General features: G+C 40.0%; 2 protein-coding genes across 6 annotated transcripts in view; one reads left to right on the forward strand and one right to left on the reverse strand.

Moving 5' to 3' along the window:
• Positions 1–17,410, reverse strand: part of evi5b (ecotropic viral integration site 5b) — a 25,528-nt gene extending 8,118 nt beyond the window's left edge. The window contains exons 1-13 of one of the 5 annotated variants that reach the window (XM_077583954.1): positions 17,157–17,410; positions 11,093–11,304; positions 8,848–9,037; positions 6,985–7,209; positions 6,783–6,857; positions 6,568–6,693; positions 5,132–5,275; positions 4,744–4,833; positions 4,569–4,666; positions 4,349–4,409; positions 3,732–3,785; positions 2,670–2,702; positions 1,078–1,224 (exon numbers count right to left, since the gene is read on the reverse strand). In XM_077583954.1, coding sequence (XP_077440080.1) covers positions 1,078–1,224; positions 2,670–2,702; positions 3,732–3,785; positions 4,349–4,409; positions 4,569–4,666; positions 4,744–4,833; positions 5,132–5,275; positions 6,568–6,693; positions 6,783–6,857; positions 6,985–7,209; positions 8,848–9,037; positions 11,093–11,304; positions 17,157–17,174 — 1,473 coding nt within the window. In that variant the 5' untranslated portion in view covers positions 17,175–17,410. Of the gene's footprint in view, positions 1–1,077; positions 1,225–2,669; positions 2,703–3,731; positions 3,786–4,348; positions 4,410–4,568; positions 4,667–4,743; positions 4,834–5,131; positions 5,276–6,567; positions 6,694–6,782; positions 6,858–6,984; positions 7,210–8,847; positions 9,038–10,480; positions 10,536–11,092; positions 11,305–15,437; positions 15,689–17,156 lie in introns of those variants that run through there. The other 4 variants (XM_077583957.1, XM_077583955.1, XM_077583959.1 and 1 more) reach the window with 4 other exon arrangements.
• A 765-nt stretch (positions 17,411–18,175) lies between these two features.
• rpl5b (ribosomal protein L5b) lies at positions 18,176–23,548 on the forward strand. The gene is made up of 8 exons (XM_077584635.1): positions 18,176–18,302; positions 18,743–18,812; positions 18,895–19,010; positions 19,078–19,212; positions 19,778–19,980; positions 22,740–22,917; positions 23,002–23,090; positions 23,384–23,548. The coding sequence occupies exons 1-8, from the start codon at positions 18,300–18,302 to the stop codon at positions 23,487–23,489; spliced, it is 900 nt and encodes a 299-aa protein (XP_077440761.1). The 5' UTR covers positions 18,176–18,299; the 3' UTR covers positions 23,490–23,548.
• The last annotated feature ends 543 nt before the right edge of the window (positions 23,549–24,091 follow it).

Consider the following 24,091-nt stretch of genomic DNA (forward strand, 5'->3'; position numbering starts at 1 on the left):
TACGTAAAACACGCACTGGCATGAATTAATAACTAAACATAATTATGTCAAGAGAGCAGATGTGTGGGGTGTGAAGACATTTGTAAGTGTGTACAGGAGGCGTGATGCGTTTCCACACGCGTGTTCACATGGGACTTTGTGCCTGCGTGCTTAAACACATACCGACAATCGGCTGAGTGATTACCCACAATGTGGGTGAGTTCATTTAAATTAAAAAAAATAATTAAAATTAAAAAATTAAAAAATAATAAATAATTAAAAAACAAAATTAAAATAACAATTATATATATATATATATATATATAATTTTTTTAACAAAGTTGTGTGATTTAAATGTTAGGCACATTCATAATAACAATTGGGCCAAATTTGAGCAACTTCTTGAGGCCCGATTCACACACGGGGGTGTATTATGAAGGCTTTCTTTCCCTCTCTGATCTGCTCAAAAAATGTTACATCAGTTCAATATTTACAATGACAAATCAGGGCAGATAATGTGTGCGGAAATTGGTCGGAGCCAACTATCGTAAATAGTAAACCTGTTCACTACAGTAATTACGAAATGCTCGCGTTTGAGGTCAACAACAACGTTTGGCCTGACCACGGACGGAAGCAAAAAACAAACTTATGACGTGTCCGAGCATGATTTTATGCATTGTGAGTCTGCCGCGTCACTGCTGTTGCTATGCTAACAGCGAGGAAGATCACTACTTAAAGTAGGGTACACACGTACCGACAGTCAAAATACATAACTGTACTTGAATTAAGTTAAAAATTTGACCTAAAAGCTTAAATGCAAAATATTAAATGCAAATGCGTTGACCTTAAAACAAGTAATTTAAAAAAAAATTGTGTTGCTGATATCAAGTGAGATTTTTTTATTATTATTTATTTCCATGTATTATAAATAAATAATTTAAATATTTAATTTAAACGTTTTTTTTATTTTTTTTTTATTGCTCTCACATTTGACAAAAACTCAGTATTCGTCCACCCTGCTTTCCATATTAGCGCAGGTGCTCCTGAAATCTGGCTTGGCTCCCGTGGGCGGTGGCGCCACCCAGTGGCCGTCCTTACCGCTTGCGGCTGCTGCTGAAGCTGCCTGATGGTGTTGTTGGCCTGCCCCAGCTGAGCAGAGGCCTCCTCGCTCTGCTGTTTGACCGTGGCCAACTCCCGCTTGACCAGGTAGTTCTCCTCCGCCTCCTGAGCCCGAGTCACTTGTCCCTTCGGACGCACACGACCGAATGGCGTGGGAGGGTGGACGGGCCGGGGGGGTGGGAAGGGTTGAAAGGTGAGCACGACAGGAAGTGAAAGAAGACGGCGGAAGAGGAAGAAAAAGATTGGGGTTGTCTAAAAGGGCATGCTGGTTTTAGAAGGTGTGTGTGTGTGTGTGTGTGTAAACACCTGAACAAGCAAGTGCACACTGGGCTTGTAATACAACATTATTCCTCCAGAGGCGCTACAGCAACACCATCAATGTTGATTGATGAGAATATTTTAGAAGTTACTCTCCAATGTGTTGGAATTTAGAGGACGACACTATGAATTCACTCCGAGCCATTGAGCATTTACATGATCAAGGGTACTGTAATTTCTCCTAAAATTTTACATTCAAGACTTAAAGAAAATGTTATTTAAATTGGTTCATTTATTGTGAATATTAAAAAAAACCTATGCATTATATTTAGAATTTTATTTAATTTAATAATTAGTTAATTTATTCATTGTAGTTCTTAAAAAATATTTATCAAAATATACTTTAAACATTTTAAGATTTTTTTTAAAATCAAATAATTGGTTAATTAAATGCAATAAAATAAAATAAATGTTTTAAAAATATATTAAAATGGTTTATTCATTGTGAATAACAAAAATTGTACAAAACATACATTGAACATTTAAAATGGCATTTTATTAAATAAATATATATACATATAATTTATTTAAATTTTCTTTTTTAATGAATCCTTTTGAAATGTTATGAAAATAAAACATTGTAATCCCCATTGATACTTATTTTTTTCAAACCCTGCCTCATGTACAAATGTCTGACGCCATCTGTTTTAAAAAATCCTAAATTTGAGTGTAAAGTGTTGAAAGCAATTGTCACTGTTTGACAACTGTTAACAACCATGCACGTGCACCTAATATTATGAATGCAGGATGCCGCAAGCCGTGCTACAGACATAATTACACCTCTCTGAAAGGGGCTTGAAAAAAACTGAAGAGATAGAAATTACCTGCCTGTGTCTTTGTCCTGGAAAGTAGAATATTGCCAATTTGCCATGCACGGCTTCCCGCATTCAGATAATTAGCTTACCTCTCAGATACGCAAGTCTGAGAACTTTGGATCACTGAAAAATAACACCTGTGCTACAAGTCAGCATTTCCTGCCTCTTCTTTTTCATTAAAGGCCCGGAATGTGCTCGCTTGTTCAGGTGAACAACATTTAACCGTTTAATTGGATTCTGTCATTTGTGACTATTTCATGCACTTATTCAATAACCGTTAAAAGTTAAAATTACCTGGTAATTTGATAAATGTAGCACAATTTCCCCTAAATGTGCATCATTAGCCCTTTAGAACTGACTAATCATCAGCATGCGGTGCTGAAGAGGCAGAGAGGAGGGTGTGGGTGCAGCGAGAAAAATAAAGTGAAGGAAAAATACCTGGATCAATCTATCTGCCAAGGAAGCACTTTCCTACAAAAAACAAAGATATCCACAAAAGACAGAGCAGAGACAATCCAGAGGACAGTTTAAAGCACACACACAAGATACTTAATGATTTTTGGAGACAAAAAGAAATGCAATGTTCGTTTCTACGTCCTACGACAGTTGATTCCCAACCAGTGTGCTGCGTCACATCAGTGTTTGTGTACAAGATTATTATTAACATGATTGTTTTCTTTGTATTTTTTCCTGCTGAAAATGTCTCAATGAGTCAACTATCCCTTTAAAAAGGTGCCCTGCCATGAATAGTTAAAGCACATGACATGCAATTCTATACAGATGCCACAAAATGACAGCAAAATACTTTTTTCTATTAGACAAGGCTATGGTCTGCCGAAATAAAAGCCCCTCACTTCAACATGGTTCCTTTTCACTAGATGCCACTAGATGGCGCTGAAGAAATACTTTTATATTAGACATGGCTGAACACAGAAATTGTGAATAAGTACGTTTTTCTGTGAATAACGGACGATGGGTTTCCCCCAAAAACCTGTGAACACTTTTTTTGTATTGTGGGTGTGCAGGATGTATTTACTTATTTATTTATCATGTTTGCTGCTTTGGCTCAATAAAGGTTGGGAAACACTACGTTTACATCTAGGGGTGCAAAAAGGAACATCACATGCAAGAAAGTGAGAGATGCATTTGGAAATAATTTTGATATGCTAGCAACACAGTGACAGGAAGCAGTGAGAGAGCGTGCGAGAGAGGAAGTGTGAGGTGGGGGGTGCATAAACAAGTCTCCACGCTGGATGGAGTTAGTGATAAAGATCCTGTGATGAAGAGCCTGGCGACGTCTGGACTGACTTACAATCCGACCACCCGCCACATGCTCGGCGTGGACGGAGCGCAAACCCGACATGCACGACAAGCAGGCACGGCTCGCCTCGGTTAGTGGCGTCGCCGTGGCAACCGACTGACACGGCGACCCTCAAAACGGCCGGTTAGTGCGGGACGGGGATGCCGTCACGACACCGCGTAGATGTGAGCGGAACTCACCTTTTCCAGAGTGTCGATCCTCTGCTTCAGCAGGCGGTTCTCTGTGCGCAGCCGCTGAGAGAAAAAGGGGAAAACAATTCTAAAAATTGGAGTTGCTCGATCATGGAGAAAATAATAATCACGATTATTTTGGCAATAATTGAAATCACGATTATTCATTTTTTTGGTACCAAGCAAGAAAATGTTTAAGCATTAAAAAATATTAAAACCAATTTAAATAAACACTAATATATACTATAATTATGTACGTTTATTTCGGATCAAACAGAATGTATAATAATATATATTTATAATAATATATATTTATTTATTTATGTCGACAAAAACTTGCACTATGCAGTAGGACGATCATTTATTTTTTGGTATAAAACAAGAAAATGTTTAAAAGTAGAAAAACAAATAAAAAACATTCTAACAAATAAAACTAAATTGATCAAATAAAAAAAAGGTGCAAATGTATAAATTTAAACAACTCAAAAATTAGTATTATAATCTTTTTTTAATGATTATTTTGTAATTGTGGAGTGTAAAAATTTACATTGTAATTGAATTTTGATTAATTGCACAGCCCTGCTAAAAATTTAAATAAATCATTGAAAGTGGGTTGTTTGACTCACTTTGATCTCCACCTGTTCCTCCATCTCTTTGGTTTTGATGGTGGTGTATTCCTTCTCCAACCTGAAGAAAGCAAAAGACAAGAAGGTGACGAAGCAGGATGGTGTTTCCCCACTTGGCCACATGGTGGCGACAGAGACACTACTGAGATGATTATTATTTTAGTTCAAAGTGATAAACGATTCCAGTTTGGGTCTCAAATATTTTTGGGCCTCTGCTTACTTTTTCATCTTCTTGGCGTTGTACTTGAACTGATAGGCCGCCTGGATGACCTTGTCGGGCCCGGTGTCCAGCTGGCGCGGGATGACCTTCTGAAAGTGCTGTTGTTTGGGGGAGCAGAGGATCAGACAAACACATACAAGACCAAACGGCATCCTGTAGCAGCCAGCGGTCGGACCTGTAACATTCCTTCCATGTCCAGCTGAATGAGTTCCGCATGGTTCATCTGCAGGATGGCCAGGCCCACTCGGAACACGATCTCCAGACCCTGATTGCAGACGGCAACGCAAATGACTGCATGTACACCTTATATGTAGTCCCAAACTCAGAAAAAAATTAGGACATACCCCCGCCACCCCAACATGGTAAACTAACATAATTGTGACGTGTCATCACTTAAAACCGACATCCCTGCATGACTAAAATCAGAATATCAAATTACACAACAGAACTTTTAATTAAGGACATCTGTCTCACTTTTCCAGCAGGTGGCAATAATGGACAAACAACACCATCTATTTTAGTCCTATCTAATCCACCACTCCAGTCTGGTGGCGAGTACCCACCTCGCACATGAAGATGTCAAAGATCCGGGTGGCGACGGGCAGTGGGAAAGAGGTGAGGAAGATGGTGAGGAACCAGGAGGAAGCGTACATGGAGGTGTGGAAGCTTTGAGCCTGGAAGTGCATGTGGAGCTCGGGGAGATCCTCCTGGAAGGACGACAAAGTCCAGTTGGTTGGAGTTACTTTGGGAGTTTTCTTATATTTAATAGTTGGAGGCAGAATGATGAATTTTCTTTTCTACTGCTAATTTGTCGGATGATTTTGTTCATTTTTTATCTGGTAAACATTGTTTCAGGACATGGAGGCGAAGCGACGGTATTCAATTGAGTTGATCGTAGTAAAGTGGAAAGCAAAACTTGACAACAGAATCACCGTAAGTTAAGTTTTTAGGTAGAGGTGCGACCGATCATCATTGATCCGTGGTCGGTTCGGATGAGGCCCCACGGTTCGGATCACGCCTGATCCGCGGATTCGTGGGTGGTAAGGGGGAGGGGGGGGGCTGTAGGGGGAACAAAGTGCGCATTCACAGTCGACTCGATAATATTCTTACATGACATGTCAAGGAAGCTGAAACATACTCAACGTAACAAGCTAAGCCTAACTTCAAAGTAAAGTTTGTCAAATACAGTAATACATTGACGGCAATGCAAATAGCCTTAGAACACTTTTACTTTGAAGTTCGCCCACGTTGTGGCGTGATGGCGAGCTTGACTTCCATTTTAAACGTTTCTTTGATTGACATTGTAGTTGCGACCAACATCAACACAACGCAATCCCGAACTCGTGTTCAATCGCTAATTTAGGACGCTAAGAAACCGCTATGTAAGTACGCCGTCATTGTACAGCAGAAGTCTCCGACGTAAGTGGCTAGCGGCTAGCTGTTAGCATGACCAATGTGCATGAGTGTCTGGCTGCCAACTGGTAAGTAAGTTTGACAACTGGTACCTGACTTACTTGAATTCTTTTTCAATATTCTGGGCCAAGGTGACTTTGTAATTCACTCTGCATACCTTAAATTGCACGTTGAGGTCTTTTCATTAAAAAAAAAAAAAAAAGAAGATAAATAGAACTTTGTCTTCATTTATTTTATAAAACACTTTTGCCCATTAAAAAAGAAAAACATTCAACTCAAAATGTCACACTTAGCTGTTTACATTATAGGAACACACCTTTAAGCCATTATTGATACCTTCTTATTTTACACCTGATCCATGTAAAAAATAAGAATATTGCACTTAAAAGTTGTGATCCTAAATCATGAACAACTATATTAGACTTTTTTTTTTTTTAATTAACGGGAAAAACTGATTTACAAAAAAAATGAAGACACCAAATCCTACACGGCATTAGACATTTTGAATTATTTTTTTAGGTGTGCAAAAAAACATTATTTGAGCCAGGAACACCCCTGGTAGATTTCTTTCTTCTTGCTCTCTTACCTGGATCATGGACTCAAACTGGTACATGCAGAGGCCCAACTCGGCCATGCTGGGCTTGAAGAGCTCCCGGAGCCTGTAGTCCTGCATCAGCTTGACAAAGACGCAGAAGGCCTCCTCCTCTGGCATCTGGAGGACATTTTTTTTTTTTTAAAACTTGCCGTGAGGGTTTTGACTTTGGTTGTCGAATATGTACGACGTCAGAATGTGCCGATTACCTGCATGAGCAGCAGCCCAACGATAAAGGCACTGCCTTGACAATAACCCACCTCGCGGTCCACCAGGGAGTAAGCCTAAGGAAGAATGAAATTTATACCAGGCAACATAGAGATCCCACAAAATTGGCGTGTACACACAGAATCCAGAGAAGCACACACATGCTGATAAAAGCACTCATTTTGTTCATCATCGTAGGTTTACCTTCATGACATTGAAGAGAACCTCCTGGCCCAGACTGTCCTTCTCCTTGAAGAAGTCGTGCTCGGGGTAAGTGCGAGCGATGTCTCGGCGAATCAGCTTCTCGCAGGGCGACGTCATCTTCAGGAGGTCCGAGTACTGGTCCTTGATGGCCATGTTCTGGGCATTGCACAGCAGCTGCCATACGATGGCCCGGAAGTGGTGCGGGATCCCCTTTCGGACGAGATCCTGGAAACATATCGCCACATCATCAGCACATTTTAGAAATTGATGCTGTCATAATGCTTCTACTTCCTGTTTAGGTTGTCACCACTGGATTACACTGTATGAATATCACATCTATATCTTGTCACGTCAAAGACCAAAGGTAAGCAGGGCTGCTGAGTTTTGATGTGTTAGCTAACTGAATTAGCGTCTGATAAGTGGACCAATACTCGAATACAAGGTGATATTGTCATTGGAGGTGGTGGGTATTTTGTTTGGCAATGTGTCCGATGCATGCGCAACAGCTAAGTGAATGAAGTGCTGCCTGCACAAGTGAAAATACTTTTCTCTTTACAGGGTTCACTTTTTTTCTCCTCATGTGCACAACAAGCTAAAAAAATAAATAAATAAATAAATAAAATTTATGCTTTTTGTTGCCAATTTATCTCAAATTTATTTAAATTTGAATTGAATTCACATTTAAATTTATGCGGCAGAACTGTCCGTCAAAACAGAGGCCACCGTTATGGTCCGACACAGCTGCCCTCCAATTTTGTTACCTGATAAGTAACGAATAAAACGGTCGACAATGATGTTATTATAACATGTGTGGGTTTGTTTCCATGCATTACTGCTGACACAATGTGATTAAGAAACTTCCTGTGCTGACGGAGCACACTGCTCTTTCCTGCCATCATGTGCGCACGCATGTGTGTGTGTGCGTACATCTGGTCGAGCCAGGGTGCATTTGGGACAGAGGTTGTGTTAAACCAAGCTCTGGACACATGTGCGCTTTCCAGACACCGTTGCCATGTTGTTAAAAATGTTAGTCCCCGGAGGGCACCAGCAGGTGGCAGTGATTGTGCAGCTGGCCCATATTGGCACACGGGAGAAGAAGCAGCGCAAAGTAATGAAATCCAGTTCAAACGCTGACGACACACGTTTTTAACTTATGTTGTTAAGACTTATTACTAAAACTTTCAACAAAAAGTTTCAAAATGTTTAATTTTAGTTGTACAGGTGCAGTACTCAAATCGTAGCCAAGGGGGCAATGGCGCACAGCTGGGGAAAAACAGAATTTGACCTCATCATGACATGGAAAGTTGTTTTGTTTTTTTGCAGTTTATAATAGGAGCACATTTTTTTTAACCAAGCAGTACAGTTTGGTTCAGTTCAATAGTTTCCATTGTAAAAAGTTGCGACCTCACAATCCCACTTTTCCCACTCCATCATTGGATTGGCAGTCGCAGCGAGTGTCCGGTATCAACATCAGTGTATCACTTCCTCCTGGCACACAAGTCAGGCTAAAAGTGGGAAAAGGGTGCCAAAATTAGCTCTACCTAAAATAACTTGTCCAAGGACACGTGGCAAGGGCGTCTTGTACAAAGATAGCGATGGGAAATTGTTGCAAGTAAACACACAAGTCGGACGCTTCCTTCAGGAGATCCAAAGAAAGGCAAGGAAAATTATTTGGAGAGCGTTATTCACACATAAGGAAAATCTAGAGTGAGCGATGCAGAGGCACTGAAACTGTCATTAAATTAAACAAAAAAAATGATGACTGAAATACAACAAGTAGTAAAATGGCAGAGATGACTCAGAATTGGAAAGAAAGCCATCACGTTCGCGAAGTCGTCACGAAAGCGCCGCCCCAAATCTTACCTTGAGCTGCTTCTCCTTCTTCTTTCGCACCTCCTCCCACTCGTTGACGATGCGCCCCCAGAGGATCCACGAGTCCTCCTCTAGGTGCGAGAGGTTCGACGAGGCCGAGGAGCTGGACACCAGCGAGGAGCCGCTGTTCCGCCGCGAGCCGTTCATGGAGCGCAGCGATTTGCTGTCCGTCTCCAGGAGCCTGCAAGACCATCAAATGGGATTCAAATCAAATGCTTTTTAGGTTTTTTAATTTTTCATATAGTTGCTACATGAACAGTATTTTATCTCTAATTATATTGAAAATATGATTGGTGCCCATTATAAATGCTTAATTGCTGCTTAGTACAAAACAAGCAATACAATTCCAGGTCATGTTTGTAAATGAGAATTCGTTAGTAAATGAATATCACAATAAATTATATTGTTGCTAATGATTTATGTCGAACAGTTATTGTCAAAGCTATAAAAAAAATTGTCTGCTCATACAGTAAATAAAGATTTCTGTTCCCTCTCCATTACGCGTCTTCTCGCACCCAATCTTGGAAAACAGCAGCGGCAAGTGTTGACGTCACGCAGCAAGCTCGAGTTTCACCCGCATCTGGGTCGCGTGGGCGGAACCCGCGGCCAGAAAGAGCCAGGGAGCTTCCCACTCGACTCAGACTACAAGTTGAACAAAAGGAACGCCCGGAATGAAGCTCACGCACAAACACAACTGTGCGCGACCTAGTACAGTACGTCAGCATTATTCTGGAAAAACGCATTCAATAAATATGACTACAACGTATATCGATGATATGACATTTTGCGATAGCGGTTTATACACAAGGTGTAAGACATTTTTACAGGCAGGTAGGTTGGGGCATTTCTTAACGCAAACTAGCTAAATCCAGTCCAACCAATAAGGTCATTGATCCAATCATCAACCTCATTCAATGGATGACCAAATGAAAGGCAAATTATTAAAATCATTGAATAATTATAAACTATCCCATAATCAATTTAAAAAAAATAAATAAATATAATATTCGATTAATTAGACAAACTTTCTTTAAAATAATTAAGAAGGTTGTGAAATAAAAGTCAAAATAACTGAAAAAGGCTCAATCTATATTACATTTCAATAACATTTAATCCAAATATCTATTTTATTATTATTAAATATTCTAACTTAATTGGCTTTAGTCTAATATGGATAAAAAAATAAAACATTAACTATTTAATTTAACAGAATGATCTGTATTGTCCCACTTAATTTATGGACTTCTTTGTAAGTAGGTTCAACTACTGCATTCCCTCAACACGAGTTAATAGTAAACTTTCATGTTCATATAATGATATACAATTGTGTGGAACCAACATAAGCAGCAGCATTATAGAAAAGATATGCCAAGCTAAATTGTTCAACGCTAATTACAAACGTTTCGCGGCATTATTAAGAACGATGTCCTTCAGATTAAAATATACTTTTTTTTTTTTTAAATAAAAAATTCTAAGGTTCCGTGGACCCGCTGTTATGCAAACACGCGAGCAGCTCGGCTAATAATTCACCAGCACGAGACGCTTGTCTGCAGTAAAAAAAAAAAATCCCACTGGACCTCCTTCAAGTCCACAATGAGCGTCGTCTAGTAGAAAAGCAGCATACCGGGACCAGTTCATTATGTTCTCTTCTTCAAGGACTGGAGCCGTTTACAGACCAGTTTCTCGTGTGCTGCTCAACTACACTGTTGGACGACTTTTATCTGCCTTTGCAGGGTCCAAAGGGCTCGGGGGGGAAAAAAACACAAACAGTGGACTGTCCAAACGCACGAATGCAAGCAAGTCAGGCTGCCTTTATGAACTTGTTTGATTGGTGAACATTATAATAATCAAATGTACACAGGGAATCTGCAAAATTGCTGCTTCAGGGGTTTTAAATTATTAGTGGCTTTTTACACAGAACCTACTAAGGTGTAATATTGACAGCCAATCAAGTAATTTGAATAATTTGATTACTAATTTTTTTTTTTCAGGAGTATGTATCAAACTGGCAGTGGCAGCCCTTCACATTTATCAGTAACCAAGAAGTAGCTTTCAGTTTCGAAAAGGTTGGTGACCCTTGCCTTACAATAACACTAAGATGCCACAAGATGGCGACAATGTAATTAAAAAATTTTTTTTTTTAGTTAACAGGCGAAATTGTGAATGCACCTGCGTTCTGTGTCGGTGCAATTCATACCCAAGAGCATAAATGAATACAAATGTTAGCTTTCCTCACCTGTTCTGCTCCTCCAGCTTGGCGAGCAACTGGACTTCATCGGGGCTGAGCTGAGGCGGCGACGGCGAAGACAACGACGGCGAGGAAGCGGAGGTCGGCAGGGACGTGGGCGGGGCCACCTGGCTAGCCATCTGACTGACCGTGTGTGACACCGACTTCTTCACCCATGAGAGAGTAGAACTCAGCTTACCAGAAACCTTGTCTGTCGCCACCTGCCCGAGAAAAGACGCACGTCATTGATGGGAGAACCAACAAGCGTCATTTGCATTTTGAGGGAGGTGTTCATTCGTCTTAAATGATTGATGCACCCCACAGCTAATGGATGGACGGCTACTTGAGACAAAAGACGGTTCACGAATGTCACTTGACAGTCATTTAAATGCATTGGGAAAAGTTTACAACAATTAAATCGTAAAAACTCTCCCCCAAAATGCTGATAAATACTCAATACATGGAAAATGGGGGGAAAACGCCAGTACCGCTAACAATTATTTTTGAGATATTGGGGGAAAAAATTTAAAAATCTGACTGTATATGCCAGTGATGGCAGCACAAAACGCCCCTGGAGTGAATGGGATTAATCTCTCATTTTGCAAATCTGATCAATGATGTCACGGATTCATCTGCAAATTATGACATCACCGATTTTGCATGCAAATTCTAGTGACTAGACTCTTGCGTGACCAAAGATAGCATCTTTAATCGTACATTTCAAATAATTGGAAAACGTTTTTTTTTTTTAATTAAAAAATGTAATCAATAAAAAATACGGGGGAAAACAAAAACAAATTTTTGCCTTGTTTTTGTTTAATTAGGCAAAATTAGAAATGTGAGACACAGGAAAGAAAAAAAAGATAGATTTCAAATGAAAATAAAGCAAATATATGTATTTTTCACAACAACAAAAAAACAAGACAACTAAAGGCTGAAAAATTAAAACAGGTTAAATGGAAAAATAAAATTGTTCGTTTGGAATAAAATACATAAATATAAGAAATAAAGGAAAAAAAAACATCTGACAGGTCATTTTAAAGCAAAAACTGCCCTAAACTTGAGTCAGAGTAATATCAAAACGGGGCGTGTCCTGTCCTTGCCATCGCAGCAAACATGAAGTCTTCACATTACAAGTGCAAGCATGTTGTATATGGCATATCACTTTGTTTCGACTGAGGAACACGATGGCAACCGGACCGACCCAAAGACTCAAAACTCTTTTAAACAACCCTTACTTCTGTCACAAAATCAAGCAAAGGTGACAAAGGAATCTCGCCCATCCCTAAAATCCCCTACCTGCTATTCCAACTCATTCCCCGGCTTCTGTCCTGTCTTTCCGCGACAGAATATTTAGTCAAGCGTACCGCCACCGTAACATTCTGCTTCTGAACCTTCGACCGCTTTTGACAGAACTCATTTAGTCATATGCTTGATCACATCGGCAGGTCAAAGTGCTGCAGCAAAGATAGTGCCTGCTCGTCACAGGAAGTGCAGCGCTGCGCTCACCTGGACGCACGGAAATACAAGCTCTACAACAGCGATTCTCAATATAAAAGACACTTTTACCAAGGCATGCCAATTAAACCGAACTACCATGTGCACTCCTGAATACCAGTGGAATTAATAAAAGATCAAGATGTCATTTTTACAGAAAAAAATGTAATATCATGACAATAAAGTACATATATTTCAAAAGAAAAAACTGGGGAAAAAAAGCTAGGCAAATGATCGGATGAGAGTATAGTTTTTATGAGATAACATATTATGATATTAAAGTAAAAATTTACAGATGGAAGAAATTCATATTCAAACATGTACATTTCAATTATACACGTTTACCGAGCCCTTATATATGTAGGAATGCACTTTTTGAATAAATAATACAACATCATTTATGAAAAAATGACTTTGTGAACCCTCAACTTACAGCCCACGGACCACCAGGTAGTTTCCCAGACCCCAGTTTTGAAGGAAAAAAAAATTGTTTAGAAATGCTTTTTCTTCAGTCCCGCCTGCCTTCAGAACCAGGTGGCAGCTGTGGTCGGACATTCCATTTGCGAGGCTTGCCCATAAATCCGGGCGGCTCAGCTTTTGTGTGCCGGAAAGCCCAACAAAAAAAGAAGAAGAAAAGAAGACGACGAGGCAAGGGGGGCTTCGAAATGCAGTTTGCATGGCTAATGAGCGAGTGACGGCAAAGAAACTACTCATTCAAATGGTTCACAAGCCAGAGGACATTTGTGACCGCAGCAAAGCTTGTTCCTCCTCCTGCGCTGCACGCATATCAACGACTCACAATATGGACACAAATACTTGTATTTTTGCATTACTTTTAAAATTAAGGCTATTTGTAGTTTGGAGCTCATATTATGGAATCCTTAGTTTTCTCAATATTAGAGACAGCTGCTCTCAGTAGGATGCATTGCAGCTGAACACCCCTTCACACGCAAAATGACATTTTAACTTGGTTCTCCAAGCAGAAACATGAATCCACTTCACTCATTAGACTTGCAAGCACTTTAAATTCAGTCGCCACACTGGCTGCTGCTGACCACTGCGCTACATGAACACTTTTATTTCCTCTTTTGCTGCTGCCCTGTCATCATTGCACTAAACTATAACGGGGGAAATACCCACAAGAAGAAGTCACGATGGACTTATTGAACCTGCTCTGGCAGTAGCGCATGTTGCAACTTGCAGGCCAATGCTGGTAAAAGAACTTCATCTCACGGACTCATGTTACGCTGAGTCACTCACTAAAATTATTCGAGGCACTCCAGTCAATGTTGTTTCCGGTTCATAATGTATAAAGTAACATGTTTTTTCCTGGCTCAAATTGAGGCAGAGGTGGTATCATCCTGACTATGATGGGTGACTACCGACACCAGGTATCGGTGCCAATAAGTTTTATTTTAAGGTATCGGGTACTTACCATTATCGTCCGCCCTCCTGCGCCATGACGTGCATGTATTCTGTAAATTTAACTGACTCGCTTTCATTTTTTACAGGCAACATCTAATAGTTCCAATAAGAAGACAACTACGATCATGTTTAAGCATTCATTCATTATCAGTCATTTAGGCTGGAGGTGGTGAGCAAATAAGGTGGAGGTGACCGCCTCTGAATTTTGTACACAGGAAAAACCCTGCATACTACTTAAGTTTCATTTTGCTTTATTTTTACTATAAACACTAGAAAATAGACTTCACTTACAAGTATCATTTGTTCTGTGAGCACACTTGTAACTCACATTCCTATCTCAAATCAACTTTCCCCATTAAAACAAATAAAAATGCTATTAATCTGTTACAGACCCCCCCCCCCCCCACACACACACACACACACACACACACACACACAAAACAGACTAATATCTATTTTATTTTATTTTAATAGCAACTATGCCACTCCCCAGTACTCTGCAGTTGTACTGTGTAAAAACAATAAAATAAAATGCAAAGATATTCAATGGTTTTTGCAACATTTTTTAATTTACTTAATAGCAAAATGTAAAAAATTGCAGTGCTGTTTCCGGTGAGTCTGCTAACTCAAGTCAGTGATCAAAACCATCCGAGTCGGAACGTGTTTTTGGTTCTGCAGTCAGTGAACCAAATTATTCAATTTTCTGCCATGTTGTCAGCAAGTCAGCTAATTGGAGTCAAATCTTCTACGTTGAACCAAATCTTGAGTCCTCTGACTTGAGTCACTGAACGAAGTCAATCGGTTTTGCAGTGTTTACCTTGAAGCAGTAGCTACAACAAATCATCTGAGTCTGTTCTGTTTTTAGTGACTCCACTAACTCAAATCACCGAGTCAGAGGACTCAGAGAAGGCTTGTGACTCCACATCATTAAACGACAGCTGAATCAGGAGCCGTGCAACTCTATATCACACTCAGTTGTGACACACTGATCGTTTCATCATCATTTTCTTCCTCATCTTTCATCTGTTGAGTAGACCAGCGAGCGAGACACTTGGAAACAATACAAGACTCATCTGCTCCTTTTATGGCTGCCTGGTGTTGAGTGTTGGAAAGGAGATACTCATCATCGAGCATCCACAGCATTACCAACTAGCTCAACAACTCAAGTTCATTTAATATCCCAGCACACAAGTTGGCGATTTATGCAGTGGAGTTTACAATTTAAGGAGTCATAACTATTCTGGGAAAAAAATCACAAAAGGAGGTTCCTAAGCTAACGACGCGCCCAGCTGTCTAATAGCTAAATCGCAAAACATGACACATAAAGCTCGTTTCTAATTAATCATTAATAACCGGTGTTTTATGAAGAGTTTCAGCAATTAGACCGACCCGACAGAGAGATGAGGGGGAAAAAAAGGGAACATCCTTTTACCTTGAAGCGATTTTAAGACGCCGCGCCAAACTTCATCGCTTGGCTTGCTTCCCGTGCATCAAGCTATCGTCCGCCGCATTCTCGCGGAGAAACAAACCAAGAAAAAGTTGTTTTGTTTCCACCGGGACGCACTAGCGTTTAGCGTTGCTTACTGTCGGGTGTCTCCTTACGTGGGCTGGGTGCCATTGCGGCCGTCTAATACGTGGACAGCAAAGTCTCGGGCAGGCGGCCTACACAGTACAGGCGGTGTTTACATGACACTGCGCATGCGCTGCATACTCACTCTTCCTCTCGACGTCAGCGACATCGCTTGTCCGGAGTGCGCTATTGCACCTCAAACTTGGCACATTGCTTCATTCATTTAGTCTGGGGCCACCAACCTTTTTGAAAGTGAGATCTACCAGTTTCACACACACTTCCAAAATAACAAAATTGCTAAAATTACCTTGAATTATATGTTCAAAATGAGATTTTATCTTTGTGAAGACACCAGTCATGTTAATAACTTAAACAGGCAAATATCAATAGGCATCACGTTATTTCTGTAAGTTTCCACAAATATGAACATTTTCAAATTCACTGGTGAGCTATATTTAGAACAAACACACGGCTATTAATGAGGTCCTTGTGAGCACCACATTGGTGACCCCTACACTAAAGAAACAAGTTGACACTTAAATCATATTTTACAATATATTTAAATCATAATGTGCCAAAAATGGGTATGAATAATCGATATCTGACTTGAAATTCTGACAACAAAGCCAAACTTGCTTTTGAACGCAGCACCACCAAACACACCAGACAGACTGAATGTGTGGTCATGATGTGCAATAATAATAGTAATAGAATAATAATACTAATATTAATACATAGGAGTTAACAAGTACACAGCCGTTCCAATTTACAAAGAGACTGACTCGCCTTCTTAAAGAACGTTCTCACTCACGTTCTTAGGATGACTGTACTTGGCGAGTTTGTATTGAAAAACAGCACGTGTTTGCGTGTTATGTGGAGAGCACATGTTATTATTCCGTATTTTTATACAATTCCGCTAAGCATGGCACCATCATATATTGGATAGAGAAAAGTAACTAGCCATTAGGTGTTGCTTTGGGAAAAAAAATATTATCACAGAAGTCGCTACAAAAACATGTTTTCAACAATAATGGGATTTCTTATTGCCTTATTTTACAGGTGCCCATAATAAAAACCATATGGCCATTATAACATGCCACCGGTTGTTACGTTGGAATATGAAAATTTACTTGAATTTTTCCCATGTGATAAAGAACATCTATCATTTGTTTAAATACATTTTGTCCAGGAATATGGACTTCATTCACTTTTTTAAAGCCTAGTCTCTTTTCACCCTACGTGTAATGTCTATACCTTATTTTGTATGAATTTCCACAGATTTTTGTGTTCATTTGCTTTTGGAACAATTGTGTTAAATTGTGAATTGAGATTGTAGACACACTATTTTACACCATACTATAGATTTTAAACAAGATAATACTCTAACAAAAGGCACCAAAACATATCATTTTAATTCAATCTTTAAACACCAAACATTCATAATCTCCTGTAATTGGGCTTTCAAAAGGCGTAAACCCCAAAACACTATTGTTAAATGTTGTAAAGTACAGTATGTACATGTAGTCACTCTTGCATGTCGCCCTTATCTGATCTGACACCTGACTCCCAAGAATGCCTTACCTGAAATTCAGCTGGCATTCAGAAGAAAGACAAATTACCGGAATGCATGTGTCAGATTACTGGTGACTCCTTGAGTTAAGGCTTCATTGTCTTCATTGTAGAAAAGTGAAAAAATAAAATAATCCACGGTGTAATATATTGTCTTAGTCTGTCCATCAGTGAGTGAAAATGTATCCCAGCAGACAGCAAGTGACATGTGAAGATTCCCACCAGGGTGTAAGAGCAAATCCTCCCTGGCTGCCGGGGTGAAAATGTGACTAATGCGACGGCTTGCGTTCACATACCACGCAAGCAGACGTGAAACCCACTTTTCCGGTTTCACACCGACAACGCTGACGTATGTCTTTTGTTGCCAGCCAGCAGGGCACTCCTGCTTGTACACAGAATGATAATATAAAAAATAAAAAAAAAGAAAGAGAAGAAGATGATGACGTAGAACAACTCCATGGCGAGAGGAGGCCTCTCATCATGCACAATTAAAACTATTTAAGAAATGTTTTGATCCAACTTAATGACTGTTTTGGAGTAAAGCCTGCACTCTGAGAGCCAGAAGTGGCATGAACCATCACCGGTGGTGGAAGTAACAAAGTGGCCGGCAGTCACTATACCGAAACAAGGAGTTAGCAGGGAAAAAAAAAGAAAAAATACATTTTAAAAAGCCTCTTGTCAAACTTGTTGAAACGGTCAGTTTTTACATTTTTAAAATTATCTGAGGGGGTACAAACACCTGTGGCTAAAGCAAAAAATGTGGCAGTTTTTTTTTTCTAGACCAGGATTTGCCACACCTGGAACACATCTGTGACACGTGTTAGAACTCAGTGATTACTGATGTTTCATTAATCCTACCCTTAAGAATTTATGATTTATTTTCTAGTATGTGTGATTGTCATTGTCAAGGGTGAGAAAAGAGAAAACCCAGCAAACCTGCATTCACTTCCATTGTGGTTGCCAAAGTCTTTCCTGCAGTACCGCCCCGAGTCAAGAAGGGGCAGTGTGATAAACTCACTGCTCTTTCCTCGTATCTCGTGACGCGCTATTTACTGCACATGCGCACTGGCAAACTTCCTTTTCTCCCGTGCAGCGGAGTCAATTCCCAGTCTTTGACTCCGGGCTCCTTCGTAAGGAGGCCATAAAGACTGCAAAATGGTTTGTAATCCTCCAAATATGTGTCTACATGCGTACCTAAGCCATGCACCTTGCTCTCGGCGGCGATTGTTGTGTCAAAACACCCAGCTGTGTGAATGATGAACGTAGATTGAGGCTCAAGTTCTCGCTAGCCGGCTCTGCTTCAACGTGGCCTAATGGCCGTGCGGGCAAACGCATCACTTCCTGTTGCATACAATCGCAATTCACTGTCAATGGCACCGTTTTTGTTTTAACACCTATCACTGTCGTTGACAATTAGCACCAGTCTTGTCATTTCAACTGCGAGCTTGGTTAGCAAGTTGCTAATGCTAACGCACTTCGTCCACTTCCAATGGTAGCTACGTGCTAACTAGCTAGCGACACTGACAGTCCGTCAAGTATACTGACTTTTTGACATGTTTATTGTATTAAATTGACTTACAGTGTTTTCTCCCCTGCAGGGTTTCGTTAAAGTGGTAAAGAATAAGGCCTACTTCAAGAGGTATCAGGTCAAGTTCCGTAGGAGGAGAGGTACGTTCTCACTTCTCACACTCACTTGTTGGATATTATTGCACATGAAATATAAAAATCACATGCTTGTGCTTCTTCATAGAGGGAAAAACTGATTACTTTGCCCGTAAGCGCCTTGTCGTGCAAGATAAGAACAAGTACAACACACCCAAGTATCGCATGATCGTCCGCTTCACCAACCGGGACATCATCTGCCAGGTGAGTTGTATTGCTTCATCCGTGTTACTATGGCGACACTGATGTTATGTGACGTGCTTTGTCGCAGATTGCCTACGCCAAGATCGAAGGGGACATGATTGTGTGTGCGGCGTACTCCCACGAGCTGCCCAAGTACGGCATCACTGTGGGTTTGACGAATTACGCGGCGGCCTACTGCACCGGTCTGCTGCTGGCCCGCAGGGTATGTATTGCCACCTGGCTCGCCAAGCCAAAATAGGAGGCCTAATGGGTATTTGTGCTGCTAATATTGTGTGGTTGACTGACCAAAAAACTCGGCTCGTTTGAGAAATGCTGGTTGACCATCGATTTCTTATTTTCTGGTGTTAATAAACAGTGTTTTTAGTTGCGCTGAACAATTAATCATATTCAAATTAACATTGCATTGTAGTAGAATGCGATGCTGCAATTTGGAGGTGGGGGCAACTTTTGTTACATTTAACATTAACATTTTAGTTAATGCCATTGCATACAAGATTATTTTTGGTTTATAACCATTTACACAATAGCTGTCACTAACAAATCTTTTTAGAATTGAATACTCTCATAATCATTTGTGTGTATTGCTCCATGGAAGTCTGACAAATGTCCATGCTGTAAACACGGAATTGATTAATTATAGTTTCGGGGTAGATTTATTTTGTGGTCGACTTGGCCAAGTTAGCCGCAAAAAAAATCACAGCTCTAATTTACACGTCGTCTTGTCTCGTAGTCTATTATGGCTGCTAACGTTTCTCCTTGTCCTCCAGCTCCTGAACAAATTTGGCCTGGACAAGGTGTACGAGGGCCAGTTGGACATAGATGGCAAGGAATTCAACGTGGAGAGCGTCGACGGGCAGCCGGGCGCTTTCACCTGCTACCTGGATGCCGGCCTGGCTCGCACCACCACCGGCAATAAGGTGTTCGGGGCCCTGAAGGGCGCCGTGGACGGAGGCCTCAGCATCCCCCACAGGTCAGCGGATCCAGCTTCATAAAAAAAAAAAAGTGCATTCAAGATCCCATTAAGACACATTAATCAAATTAACAGCAAATGTTTGGGTAGTGATCACAGTGAGAAGTTTGTGAATGTTTGATTTATTTTCTTTTGTGTTTTTGCATACTGTCTGGCATTATTTTAAATCTACCATCCAAAAAGCAGTCACTTATTTAAACCATCACTGCATCCACTCATTAGCAGCCTAACAGTTCCCCCCCCCCTACTTTTCACATCTACATTTGTTGTCTTCAACTGTTAGAGTCAAAATTTGCTGCATGTTTGCTGTTTGGCTAAGACAGAGTAATTAAGAAAATGGCTCTTTTCTGTACTGCCACAGTTTGAATGTGTGAAGTGTCACTGGAAAAGATGTAACATGAAGTAAACTGCTTGGAAGGAAGAGGGTTCACCATAATTAGCATTTTAACATACAAGTTGGTCCAAAAAATATATCGTGGAAATATAGCTAACATGATGTTTGAGGGACTGGCTAAAGAATTAACTTTTCTGTTGCTCGGATAAGAATCGCTGATGTTTGGATGGATAAGATAACGTTAGCTAGCAATCTAGCCATTATGTTTTTGCAAAATTACTTCAAGGCAAACGTTTTACACATAACAGAGCCTTCACAAAAAAAAAAACAGGTGATTTGGGTCCGAATTTGGCATTTGTTTTGTTTTTGTGGGTTTTTTTTTTTTTTTTTTTTTCGTCGTTCATGCAATCAGTGAGTGGGACAGCTTTTCTCAGTGTTGGAAAAGTATTTTCAATTCCCATGTTTTTCTCTATTTCCGCGTTTGCGCTCGGCATTTCTGTCCAAAGGGAGCACCCATCGTCACACGTGTCGATGTGTTTTACAGAATATAGTTCACTTGTTAAAAGCACAGTGTGAATACGAACCGCACAAAATGGGGGGGGGGGGGGAGTAAAGTCTGCTTTTGATCCGGGCCAAACAAGCGGCTCAAAGGACTTTACTGGTGTGAATACACCTTATGATTAATTTACTGGTTTTGTTCTTGTAATATGTCAGGAAAAAAGACTTTTGCAAACTTTCATTTGTCATTTTGATTCAACACAAAGATAATTAGGCAGCTTTCATATTTTCTAAGAATATATACTCTTGAGAGGCTGAAGATTTAGACACTTAAGTTAAACATGGTATCTAATTAATAAATTTTCAAATTAGTTTCAGTTAATTTGGCAGTTGATTGTTAAAGAAAATAATTATTTAGCATGTATTAACATAATTTTATTTTGTATTTTCTTTAGCAATGGACTTTAAACTTATTGTACTTGAAGCAATATCGAAGTGACCTTGACTGGATAAACCTGCTCGAAACAGACTGCTTGCTTTCCTGTCTAGCTGCCCCTCCCCTTTCTCCTCCCAAAACCTAACCAGGCTGCACAAAGAATCTTCTCAAAATAATTTAGGGCGCACACTCTTGTAGATGACTTCTCGTAGACTGCTCTGTAAGACTTATGTATATTTGAAGCTTCAAATATAAAGAAACCCCCAAAATACATCTCTCCTAACTACTGACAATTCCAAAACAATTAGTTGTCAATTAATTGTTGTACATCGATTGAGTCTGCTCAGTGGAAAGAAGTTATTTACATTTTAAAGCTGCAAATGTGAATCTGAAATACTTTTGATTACGGTTATCATACAGTCAGAATTATGCTTCCTCAGTCTGTCCATTTTAAAGTGGTGACTATCTTCTGTTCAACAGTTTGACGTGCACTTGTTTTATCCTGACCATGGTTATTTTAGTTAACCAAAACTAACGAAAAAACAATTTCGTTAACGAAATAAAATAAAAACGAAAATGCTTTAAAAAAAAAAAAAAAAGAAAGAAAGAAAACTAAGTGAAACTATATTTTATGTTCACAAAACTAACTATAATTATAGCAAAAATGTCCTTTGTTTTAGTCTTTGGTAATCAATTAATGCATGAGCGTTTGGGGATGATTTATTTTGATATTGACCGGAATAAACACATTTGAAAGTGTCACACAAAAAGTGATGTCATCGAGCAGCAACCAATAGAAAAGCACCTTCAGATGACGTTGCTCCCATGGTGTTTTTTTAATATTGTGCACAAGTAATACACACTTTAAAAAAAAAAAAAAACAATACTGAAACTAATAAAAACTAACAGACCCACCCTGAAGACTAATTAAAACTAACAAAAAAAAAACTCAAAACGAAATAAAGACCAACTAAAATTTAAATTCCAAAACTATGATAACCATGATCCTGACCCACTGGTTCTCACTTGAGTAACTTGTTATTCATTACATAATTGGGTGAGAGGAAAAAAGTAAACCTTTTGCGATTTAGCTGGCAGTACAACCCCAAACACAAGTATATTATCGTTTCCGTTTAGCTGCTGACTTCTCTGCCGCTTGGAAGTCCCTTGACACCTATTACAACATGAAATGGTCTGTAAAGTACGTGATTGGCATGTAGTGGTCGATACCTTTCATTGCCAATCAGAAAAATCGATCATCCGCAGCTCGTATTTTTGGAACACCCCTACGTTTAGGCAATTTAGGGGAGGGCATCAATTACTCATGAAATTAATTTATCCGTTGCAGGAGTGGTCCCAACACTGTAAATGTGAATAATTTGATTGCTTAAATAACCTGTAAACAAAAACAAAGTCTGTTTTGTTATTGAGTGTACCAGGAAAAGTGATGCGTTTTTCTCAATACATTCATCTTTCATATCGTCTCCTCAGCACCAAGCGCTTCCCGGGCTACGACACAGAAAGCAAAGAGTTCAACGCCGAGATCCACCGCAAGCACATCCTGGGCATCAACGTGTCCGAGTACATGAGCATGCTGATGGAGGGCGATGAGGAGGCCTACAAAAAGCAGTTCTCGCGCTTCATCAAGAACGGCGTGGCCCCCGATTCGGCGAGTGCTACACTAATGCAAAGCCTCTCACAACCGCTCTGGATCTTGCCACATTTGGAATAATCTCCGAAATGTGTCTTTCAGATTGAGGAGATGTACAAAAAAGCTCACGCCACCATTCGTGAGAACCCGATCCATGAAAAGAAGCCTCCCAGAGAGGTCAAGAAGAAGAGGTGAGCACACGCTCTAGCTTTTATGCCACCTCAACAGTGAGCACACTGTCAGTTTTATGAAAACAAAATCATTTTGCTCTGCTTGTCAAGGGTCATAATCTCAGATTCAATATCTCAACTCTATTCCTCCTTTCTGTAAATAACATTCAAAGATCGAAACACGAACAATGAACATGAATAGAATTATATAGGTGAAAGTGAAGAACCCATTGGTCTACCCTGGACATTACCTTGAGATTCAGGACTGACTGACTTCGCTGTTGCTATCGTGCTAATGGGCTCTTTCTCAAAAGGTGGAACCGTGCCAAGCTGTCTCTGGCCCAGAGGAAAGACCGCGTCAAGCAGAAGAAGGCCAGCTTCCTTCGGGCTCAGGACAAGGAGAAGGAGGAAGCAGAGTGAGCCTTCACCTTCTTTTGCTACAATGGCAGAATTTTGTTCAAATAAATCTATGAAAAATCCTTGCAGCACCTCTCCTGCTTTTATCGCACCTAAACATTTCATCTACTTGGATAAACAACATAACTTTAAATTACACTGGTTTAAATTCAGATTTCTGTAAATCTGAAAGATATGTTATTGAAATATGGCCATCTTTGTAATTCCCCTGGTTAATACAAAGACTGTCGTCACTGCCTCATTCAGTTTTGTGTTGTGTGGGTCAGCATTACAGAGAAGTGGAGAATTCCAGTGCCACGTCAAAGTGGTAAAATAAAAAATACAAATAAATGGTTAAAATAAAACTTAACCCCGAAGTTGCACAGAATACCAGACTTATTACCTAAAATGAGAATGCTATAAATATGCCGAAAGTTGCGCAAAAAAGTATTAGCCACGGCCGATTTGACACATTCAATATGGCGGGCGGACGTGCCTCGGGAAAAGGCAAGCCAAACCGGTGCGGATCTGAGTCGATCACGTGGCTAAAACGTCACATGATATTTTGATGTGCCGCCCGCTTTGGTCGCCAGGGGGCCACATCGAGTTTATTTTGACTTGACCAC

This window comes from Vanacampus margaritifer, chromosome 13, assembly GCF_051991255.1.
Source record: "Vanacampus margaritifer isolate UIUO_Vmar chromosome 13, RoL_Vmar_1.0, whole genome shotgun sequence".
Classification (NCBI taxonomy): domain Eukaryota; kingdom Metazoa; phylum Chordata; class Actinopteri; order Syngnathiformes; family Syngnathidae; genus Vanacampus; species Vanacampus margaritifer.

What these genes read in the sequence shown, in the direction of transcription:
- rpl5b (XM_077584635.1), top strand. An exon ending in GGCCTCAGCATCCCCCACAG is followed by an intron (nt 19,981 to 22,739) that starts GTCAGCGGATCC and finishes TCGTCTCCTCAG; the next exon opens with CACCAAGCGCTTCCCGGGCT. An exon ending in AGAGAGGTCAAGAAGAAGAG is followed by an intron (nt 23,091 to 23,383) that starts GTGAGCACACGC and finishes CTTTCTCAAAAG; the next exon opens with GTGGAACCGTGCCAAGCTGT.